Source organism: Schistocerca gregaria, chromosome 2 (genome assembly GCF_023897955.1).
Source record: "Schistocerca gregaria isolate iqSchGreg1 chromosome 2, iqSchGreg1.2, whole genome shotgun sequence".
In the NCBI taxonomy this organism is placed as follows: domain Eukaryota; kingdom Metazoa; phylum Arthropoda; class Insecta; order Orthoptera; family Acrididae; genus Schistocerca; species Schistocerca gregaria.
In genome coordinates, this window is record NC_064921.1 from 291379073 (window position 1) to 291389758 (window position 10686).

Genomic DNA, 10686 nt, shown 5'->3' on the forward strand with positions numbered 1-10686 from the left:
TCACCTGACCTTGTGCCCTCGGATTTTCATCTTCTCTGCTCCCGATCGAACAGCCTTCAAGGATCTTCCTATCCGGATGAAAATGCGCTCCGAACATGGCTCGACGAGTTCTTCGCCTAAAAACCGTGTGATTTCTACAGTCGCGGAATCGAAAAGTTACCCCAGCGTTTGCAGACTTGTGAAGGGGAATATATTACTAATGACTAAAGTCTCTTATCTGTTTCTATTGGGTACTTACGGAAAAACTTTACGAACTCCTGCATCAAACGAATAGTAACATCAAAATCGGTCAGGTGGCCTACATATGTAATGGTACAGCATGCTTGACAAGTACATATGCTATACTGATAAATTTGCGCAAGCGTCAGGAGTGTAAAGGCAGCTTGATGCTTGATCGAAGTTCTATTATCGATGCTCGTAGAAGCGTTCTAGCGTATTCACGCCTGAGCGTGAAGAAGTCAGAGGCATTCGAAAGTGATTTGATTTAATTTTTATTTGGTCCTTTTAAATTACATTCTGCACAAAGATTGTACCATATGTGAAACAAGTCAAAGAATAAACTATTACATGGAGGAAAAGACAAGAAAAACAGCAGTTTTGGTAGTGTGTGTACCACGAATAGTTGATCCAGGAATGTTTTCGTTTCTTTACTCCACAAAACCACATTTCCGCTTTTTTATTTTTCCTTCACGACACAAGCTGAAAAGTCGCTGAAGACAGCGCATCGTCATTCGAGCTCTTCATTTTTCTGGTAAAGTGATGCTTGTACAAGAAACTTGAGCCATATGGAGGCGTGACAAATTTGCGCATGCTTGCGCGAGGAATCTGCGCATGCTTGAGCAGGCACGATTGCTTATGCGTGGTTGACAGCTATGCAGTTACGTGTTTAGCCACCTTAAGGTGAAATAGCTTTGGCGTCCGCCTGTATACTGCACAGCTCGTAACGGACTATACTTCACACCGTTATTATTCACTCTTTCCTTACCCTCACGCGAATGACGCGATGGTAAATGCCAGTCTGTGCATATTTGCACGCGCACTAATATCTCTCGTCTTGATCTTGTTCTATGATATGTGTCTGAAATCTGTCCCAGATGTGTGTTCCCGCTCTTGCCAGTCAGCCTTTCACACAACGAAGGGCGGTTCCTTGCATATATTTCCGAAAAGCTTCTTAAGCTCGTAACAATGAGTGTTACTGCCTGCAGCGAAATGTGCTATTTTTTGAGACTTTTGAGAGGTAGTATGATGTTACCTATTACTGGACTAGCATCGCTGTGAGTAAAGGTGCGACGGAAAAGTACGCAGCGAAATCCAATGGAGCATTGAAAGGAAAACGGAAGATTTAACGTCCTACCCACAACGTTATTCGAGACGGAGAATAAGCCTCGAATGGGGAAACAAATCGGCGTGCCATATTCGAATGATTCATTGCCCATATTCGAATGATTCATTGCGCCATTTGGCCTACGCGGTTTAGCTCAGCCACAAAAAAGAAACGTTAAATTGATTGACCGGAGACGGTTTGAACCGCTTAACTCCGAACGCGGATCCAATATCACCAGAGATTAAAAACTCGCTCATGTACTGAGAGAGTGAAGCCATTACGCGTTGGGATATTCTAGAGGCAAGGGCCTGGATTCAAATCCCCGTCTGGTGCACACTTTTTACCTGAACGTAACTTTCACCAACGCAACTGACTGAACGATCGGTTAGAGCTCATAACGGCAAACTCAATTCCTTCGATGTCCGATCCGATTTAGTGGCAATCCAATACACTAAAACACTCAAGAATAGGCAAGGAAAGAGTAATACTGTTTTATTTTCAAGATTTTATAATTTTATAGAATTTATCAGTTTGCTACCACTACCGCTGATTACGCATATGTTTCTTTTACTTAATATCAAATAGTAGCTTTACTTCTAGACGATTGATCAATTCGCTTAATAAAAGTGCATCAGCGAACCATCTATATGCCTCTTGTCTGACTGGTCGTTTACTAATGTGTTTATGTTTTTATTTATTTATTTATTTATTTTGGAACAAAAGTGGCTATTATTCTTCGTAAGGCGTGACAATGGAGAATTTCTCGCACAGATGGCACAACTTTTGAAGTTTTCTGAATGTACGGGAGATCAGTATTACGATTTTTCCATCCAGTATTTCTGAAGGTGCAGTTGTTCAAAATAGGAAAAAGATCTACATGAACTTGTCACAATGAAGTGACGCAGTAATTTAGTGCTCTGTATGTTTCCCAGATGACATGTACACAGACTGGTATTGCCCGGTAAGTTAAACAGACACGTCGGGAATGGACGACACTTGTAGCCAAGCAGCATAACCAATCAGTGAAATCTCTAACAACGCTACAGTCAAGCCGGCGTAAGTTGATCCCCGACAGTTGGAATGGGCTGGGCAGGGCAGCTTCGCTCGCCTATCTCAGCCAATAACTAATGCGGTTCTGTGAATATCTCTGCCAACACCTCAGTGTTGTCACAGTTTTATTGTCGGATACTGTTGTCGCCTGCAGCCGTTGAGGCTTTGCAGTTGACTACATCGCTACTAAGTGTCTTAAACCTTACGCAGATTGGACTGTAGGTGTGTAGACATTAAACTAAACTAATAAGCGTGTATGTTGGCTATAGCATGTCCCACGTCGCTCAGTAACCAGCCACGAATAGCAGGAACGTCAACCGATATCCAAGTGGCGCTAGAAATCTGTTACACTGACGATGTGATCTGGCACTTTGGGTATTAATTCCGTTGACAATTGCAGAGGACTGAGTAACGTCAGTCTTATGTGGACAGTTTAAATCGGTGGTGGATTACTGTGTAGCAAATTAGTTGATGTGCTCTGTTAGATCTAGAAATCCGCCACTGTGAAACAAAGTAACCCGTAAATGATAAATAGGCATAAGACAAATAATTACTACAATAAAACAGTCCACTTTCTTTGTTAAGTGGTCAGGGCGTTTGGATGCCAAGCGGCGAACTCTGGTTCGGTTCCCAATGCTGCCAGGGATTTTTTCTTTGTGTGATTTGGACGGGCTGCAGTTAGTCTCTTGATGTCAATCTGGGAACTACTTGAATGAAAAATAGCGGTTTCTAGGTTCTGACGGTGGACAACAGTTGGGAGAGAGGTGTGCTGACCACATTTCCTTCTGTATCACATAGTGACGCCAGTGGCAGAGAATCAAACAGCGGCCGGTCTTTAGGGCCTGACCACAGGGTTGGTTTTTAACATAATAGAGTCAATACCACACGGTGAAACAACACTTCAGAAGTCGACTTTCGGAAAGATCAATGTTTTATTTAATTTCTGAAAAACCACATCACCAGACACCGTTGTTTCCGCATTACCATCACCAATCTTACGAACATTCTCATCACGCTGTACGACTGTTTAGCAGTGCCTAGACGGCGCTGACATATGCATTTACTTTCCCTTGTATCCTGCAGTGTAGGATGTTAATATCCGTGTTGGCAGGCCTGCACATCAGAAGTATTTTGCTACTCGTTGTGCCTTTCGAAGCGGAAGTTTAGATTTTTCAAATGAAGGAAGAATGCTTAGGTTCTAATTTCCCGTCGATATCGCGGTGGCCAGAGGCGGAGCACATGGTCGAATTGTTTAGGAGATGGGAAAGGTAATCGGCCTTGCCCTTTCAAAGAAACCATTCTGGCATTTGCCTGGGCTGATTCAGGGAAACCACAGAAAAACCTTAATCTCGATGTCCAGACACAGATTTGGAAGTCGTCCTCCCGAATGAGAGCCCAGCGTGCGAACCACAGCGCAACCTCGCTCGGTCGATTTTTAGATATCTGAATGACGTTTATGGTGAACGTACATGATTACTTATAGAAATGACATGAGGAATCAGAGGAGATTGTGGTGGTTTAGAAGCACGTACAGATCAAGATATTTTAACAAGGAAGACATTTACATTGACGTTTCAGGATTACTACAAAACAACCGTATGATTATACAGCGAGAAAGAAGCAACAAAGTATCAAAAATAAAAATAAATCTGGTGTAAGCAATGCTGAAGTAGCTCTTTCTAGGAAGTGTTACGAAACAATGTTCCGCGCGCCAGATTAACTACACTTGACCTGGACCACTGGCCAACGTATGTAAGGTTTTACATGGTTTACCACGTTCATTTAAATAAATACCGCGCTGTACGTGTCTCCATCTCAGAAAAAAAAACACGACACAAAAACAGTTAACCAAAACTGGATATACTTGTAGGCAGGGAGCAGTCTGCAATCCTTATTTGCAGAAAATAAACTCATTTGCCATCTGTCTGCCATCTTCAGATCATTTCTCGTAGTTACAGAGTAACTGCTCAAAAGACTTGTCAGTTTCACTGACATATACCCACGTGTATGACAGCTAAACGGGTTCCGTTATGCCAGGTTACTGTGTGACTAAGAAATAGACTACATTGCCCGAAAATGGTCAGTATGAGACGATAAAAACAGATAAGTTCGTTTCTTATTAACAGTAAAAATACGAAACACGTTAGAAACTCGCGTGTCTAAGGCTAACAGCTGGGGCGGCGGGAAGGGCATCCACGAAATTCTAGCGAAAATAATCGCCAACTCATGATTTATCAGATTCCGCTACAGGCAAGAAACATACCAAGGGGAAGAACATAGCCAGAATAACAACGAATACAAATGTTTTACAAGAGGTTTGCTATTTTCTAGCAATTACAGTCGCTTAGCAGCCGTAAAGCACCAGACAAGATCCTACGAAGATTATGCGAAAGAGCCTACTACCCTTGTAGCAGCAATTTACCGTAGATCGCTGGAGCAACAAAGGGTACCTAGCGACTGGAAAAAAGCGCAAGTCATGTCCATTTTCCATAAGAGCTGTAGGGCAGATGTAGACCTATATCGTTGACGTCAATCTGTTATAGAATTATAGAACATATCTTATGCTGAACGATTATGACTTATTTGGAAAACAAACCTCTATAAAAATCAACACTGATTCCGCAAACCGACTTTGTTCCTCCACGAGATCTATAGCACTGTAGACGGCGCTCGGCTTGATCCCGTGTTCCTCGACTTCTGAAAGACGTTTTGACACCTTCCCGCACTGCCTTTTAGTGAAAAAATGTGCGCTTATCGAGTAACGGACCAGACTTGCGACTAAATTCAAGAGTTACTTGTAGAAAGGACTCAAAGCATCTCTCAAAGAAACAAAATCGACAAATGTAAAGTTAATTTCAGGAGTATCCCAAGAAAGTAATAGGACCGTTATTGTTTATAATATATCTAAATGCGTCGGAAGCTCTAAGACTGTTTGCAGATGATGTAGTTGTTTATAACAAAGGAGCAAAGAGTTGAGCAGAGGAGTGATGAATGGTCCACGCAGCGTAACACATTGCGCATACATAGGAAAAGAAATCCACTACTGTGTCACTACGCTACCGACGAGAAACTTCTGGAAACATTATGTACCGTAAAATATACAGGAGTAACTATTCAGACTAGCCTTAAGTGAAATAACCACATAAAACAAACAGGAGAAACAGCAGTTGCTAGACAGATTCATAGGAAGAATCTTAAGGAAATTCGTCTACTAATAAAGTGGCTTATAATGCGCATGTTCGACTGTTGCTCAAGTATTGTTCATCAATATGGGATCCTTATCAGGTAGGACTGATAGAAGAGAGAAGATCCAATGAAGAGCGGAGAGTTTCGTCAGGGGATCGTCTCGTCGGCGCGAAAGCTTTACAGAGATGCTCAACAGACTCCATTGGCAGACATAAGAGAGGAGTGGTGCATAATGGAGATGTTTACTATTGAAATTTTGAGAAATTACTTTCCGGAATGAGGTGGACAAATATTACTTCCTCCTATATACATTTCGCGTAATGACCACGACAGTAAAATTCGCGAAATTAGAGCCAATACAGAGGCTTACCGATAATCATTCTTCCCACAAGGCCTTCGCGACTGGAGCAAGTAGGGGGATCAGATAGTGATACAAGAAGTACCCTCCGCTACATATCTTTAAGTGGTTTGCGGAGTTTGGTGTAGATGTCTTTCATGAAGGTAATGTAAAGCCACTTAGCTGTCAATCGTTGCATAGCGTCATCTATGGTTATGCAACTCTCCATAATCATTGTATTTATCTTTGGGAAAGTAACGAACTTGATATTTGAGGAGTGTAGTTGAGTTGTGGAGTTATTTGTTGCATTATACGACTGACGAGCGGAAAGTAGCAATTACGTAATTCGCAATCTTACAGAACCAATTTCACTGCTAATTAACTGCCAAAAGAATACTTCCCACAATGCCACGCTAGTCTTTGCCTCAAGACTGTCCATAGAGAGCGATTCTCCCAAATATGTTAACAGCAGCAAATGCGTATTTTGTATGTGTTGCTAAACCACGGGTAACATTAGATATATAAACTGGTTGGTTGGTTTGGAGTGAAATGGACGAAACTGCAGGGTTATCAGTCCTTTCATCCGTTAAGTGGCAAACCAGGAGTGCTCGTCAAAGGAAGGAGACGAAAGGCGGATATTTGAAAGCCTAAGTGTAACTAACAAAATAAAGAAAAGACAAAGCCCAGAAGAAAGAGTACCGACAAGTCGTTAAAAGATCAGTTAAGAAAAAGCATTAAAACCAAGAAACGAAAGAGAATAAAAAGGTAGAAAGGGCAGAAGTCCGGCTGCGCCACCCAGCTATGCCCTGCAAGAGATCCGGGCGGGGAGAGGGGGGAGCAGAGACGGGTGCCTCCGCCCAACCCCATAGGCAGTCAATGAAGCCGAAAAGCCCTACCTTATAGGGATATATAAATATTATATCTTCTTTATAATACTTATTGCGTATCGTACCACTGCCATCTAGAAGGAAGTTTAGGAGTTAACATCCCTCGACGACTGAGTCACTAGTAACCTAAGACAGGCTTGAATTGGTGGTGATGGACGAGGGAGGGAATCTACCGTACCCTTTCGAAGGAAGAATCTTGGAATATACCTCAAACTGTTTAGAGGAATCACGGAAGACCTACAACTGGATGGCCGACTTTGAACCCCACGCGCCGTCCTGCATTGCTTATTATCACGACTAAGCCAACAGTGTTCTTTGAACACAAAATCTCATACCAGAGACGGGGTCGGAACCATCAGCCCCATCACCAAAACCCAGTAGTCAAAAGATGAAAGTGCACCTCTCACTGAGAAGAAACGATATGCGATACTGCACGTTGTAATGAAGGTCGCGCGACGCGACACTTCATCCCACTGGAGCGATAAAATATGCGATGCGATCGGACTCGCCATACGACAAGCAACAAGACAGCACCAATCACATTTCTCAGTTGCAATCATGAACACTTCTGAAGAGGACGTCATTGGAGCTTATTATTTAAAGCTCTAGAAATTGAAAAAGGGAACGAAATACTGGGCGGATCGGAACAACGCTATAAATATCGAACACTGTTCAGCTGTGATTTCTCGTCAGCTCTCCCAACATGAACACAAATTCTACGACTTCTACAGTATGTGTCCAGGCGCTTTCCATTTTTCTTTTGCAGCCAATACTTATCAGCCACCGTGAAAAAACAGGACACCTATTTTGACTTACTAACTCCTGTTGAAGTGCTACTTATTAAAATAAGTTCGTGGAAATGTGTGAATGACGTTAACAACGCCATAACGGAAAGTGTACTTTTTGTAAGACCACCTTGTATGGTATTTTATTCAGTGTAGTACATATATTAATAATGGCAACGAACTAATAAAGCTAGAATAGTATTTCTACAATTGTTCAGTTTCGCAAAACTGTAGAGAGTCAGTTTCAGGAGTATTCAGGAGAATCTTTGCTGGATTTGAAGTTCGATGTGTCACCGTCGATGGGGTAGCATTGGTCATTAAATGCATATACGGCTATAACAATGGCGAAAAGCCAAGTGTTCGAGTGTTACAGCGTTCTGGAACCGTTTGAAGCGACAGATTTGACCGTCTAGATTAGGTTGGAAGGTGTCAATTTGGTCACGAGTTGACAAAGCCTAATAGAAAACACAGACAGGCCTGTAGCGTAGACCAAACAATAATTTAGAAAACTGCAAAAATATGACATCAAATAACTAACATGAACGAGTCGCACTTGGAACAAGTCAAATTCATGCAGCTATCTTGGTGCCACAGTTCATAGGAATGCGAGATGGAAAGAACACACAGTCTCAACAGCAGGTAAAGTAGGTGGTAGGCTTAGATTCATTAGTAGGGTTCTAGGAAAACGCAACCATTCTTCCAGAGAAGTTTGCTTGCAAGACACTTCTGTGACCCATACCACACAGGACAAACAGGGCATTATGAACGTATAAAAAGAACGTAGCACAAATCGTCAGATTATTTTTTTTTTTTTACCGCTGGAAGGGGGTTAATTGGGTGCTGATAAACTTTTAACAGACGCCGACCATCCCGCAAGAACTAGTTTACAGTTTCAGAAATTGTAAAGCGAGAGATGCTGGCCGATGTGAAAATTACCGAACTATCAGTGTGCTGACGGAATTAGATTAGGAAACGAGACAAATTAGTAGAGGAGTTTTGCTATTAGGCAGTAAAATAATGGTCAAAGTACAGGGTATAAAATGTAGACTGACTATGGCAAGAAAAGCGTCTCTGAAATTTGTTAACGTTGAATATAGATTTGAGTGTAGGGAGTCTTGTCTGAGGGTATTTGGATGGACTGTAGCCGTGTACAGCAGCAAAACATGAACTATAAACAGTTTAGACAAGAAGAAAATAGCTTTTGAAATATGGTGCTGCAGAAGAATACTTAAGAGTAGACGAGTAAATAACGTAACTAACGTGGTGGTACTGAATAGAATTGGAGAGATAAGAAATTTGCGGCACAACTATCAAAAGAAGGGATCAGTTCATAGGACACTGAGACATCAAGTGATCGTCAATTTAATATTGGAGTGAAGTGTGGGGGGTAAAAAATCGTAGAGGTAGACTAAGAGATAAATACGGTAAACAGTAGTTATTCGGACATGAAGAGATTTGCACAGGATAGAGTAACATGGAGAGCTGCATCAAACCACTCTTCGTAAAGAAGACCACAACAACACAGTACTGAAGACTTACATATCGCTCGCATAGAACGCCAAAAGAAAATTTTTTACTGATCACAGCACACACCAGGCATGGAAAGGGTTTCCTTAATATGTGGTACAGTAGAGAGTGTCCCTTGTCATGCACTTCAATTGTTTACACACAGCCACAAATAGATCGCAAGGTAATTCGGAAAAAACCTTATTTCACCATAAAGATTCCGACGAGTGTTTACGTGCATATTCTTTACATATATGGTATATAAAGTACGGAAAATGCTTGATAGGGGGGGCGTTGCGGACTGTAACACTACGTAACTCTTTACAAAATCACGTCACCAAGGATATAAACACTGCCCTCGAATGCAGCCTGCATACTAATTTTAATCTGCACTAGAAACGTATGCTGTTTGAAAATGGACTTTGACTCTTCACATATTCTGCCTAAATAAACCGAGTCGGCGAAAGCACGATGCAGTGTTTTCTTCCCCCCCTTACTGTAGCTGCAAACAGCCGCCGAGCACACCAGCCACGCACAACACAGGAGCTACTGCGGACAGTGGCGACGCGGTGGGCGTCGCCGGCGACTCACCAGGAGCAGGCCGTGTGCGGCCATCCCTGTGGCGACGCGACGTCTGGCGGTGCTGTGGCGCTGCGCTCGCTGGCCGCTACCTGGGTCTGGGTCGGGGTCGCTGCTGGCAGCTCCGCATCGCGCCTCACCACTCCTCGTCGCTGGGCCGAGCGCTCTTCCTGATCGCTCGTCCTTCCGAACCTCTCGGGCCGCCGTCGCGTCGGGCACTGCAGGCGCTCGCAGCCAGCCGCGTTACCGTAAGCCAGAAAAAAAGCCGCGCCGTCAAGTGGGTCAGCGCAGACGGGCCGAGGGGGTGGGGGGCGCCGTCCCGTTACGCGCAGCCCGGCAGATGTGTGTCGTGACACACTGGGCGCACCGCGCTGCGCGCATGCGCGCTTCAGGTGCGTCTGCCTGTAAACACAGGCAGTGCGGCAGCGGCTTGCACCGCCGCAGGCCGATCAAGTGTCGTGGGGTGGGCGCCGGTCTCGTTCAGCCAAAATTCGATGACGCGACGCCAGCGCATTTTGTCCGTGTTACCGGGCTCAACTCCCTGCCAGAGACAGTCTTTCTCAGGAGGCTGTGGCTCCTCTGGCTACACAGCAACTCACAAAATGCTGTAGGCATTCGTGTACTCAGTAATTAGCACCATACCAAGTATATGCCCGGAACCCGCTGAAAGATACGACGCCCTTTAATGTGTCGTACTGTGAATGCCGCCCAACAGCGGTGATGGACTGTACACGGTGTTTATAAATTAGTTATACAAAAATAACCTTTAATAGGGAAAAGGGTAAATGACTTAAAAAAATGTTTGACACAGCACTGAATGCAATAAGTCTCAAAGTTTAGTTCCCGCCTTAAATTGTTAGTTTCCGAAGTTCCTGCTACAGTCCGTTTAAAGTTACTTGATAGCTCACGTCTGTCACTTGCTGCTACAGTGTTGCCACATCGGTCTCCGACTACTGCATGAGAGATCTGTCGACAGCTGATTTTAATTGACCAACGACTGAAATGCGGCAGCGTTTTGTAGCTCTGAATTTA

General features: G+C 43.5%; 1 protein-coding gene across 1 annotated transcript in view; it reads right to left on the reverse strand.

Moving 5' to 3' along the window:
- LOC126336893 (protein spaetzle 4) overlaps positions 1-10073 on the reverse strand; it is a 47095-nt gene extending 37022 nt beyond the window's left edge. Inside the window, exon 1 of the mRNA XM_050001007.1 lies at positions 9667-10073. Coding sequence (XP_049856964.1) covers positions 9667-9690 — 24 coding nt within the window. The 5' untranslated portion in view covers positions 9691-10073. The remainder of the gene's footprint in view (positions 1-9666) is intronic.
- Between the last annotated feature and the right edge of the window lie 613 nt (positions 10074-10686).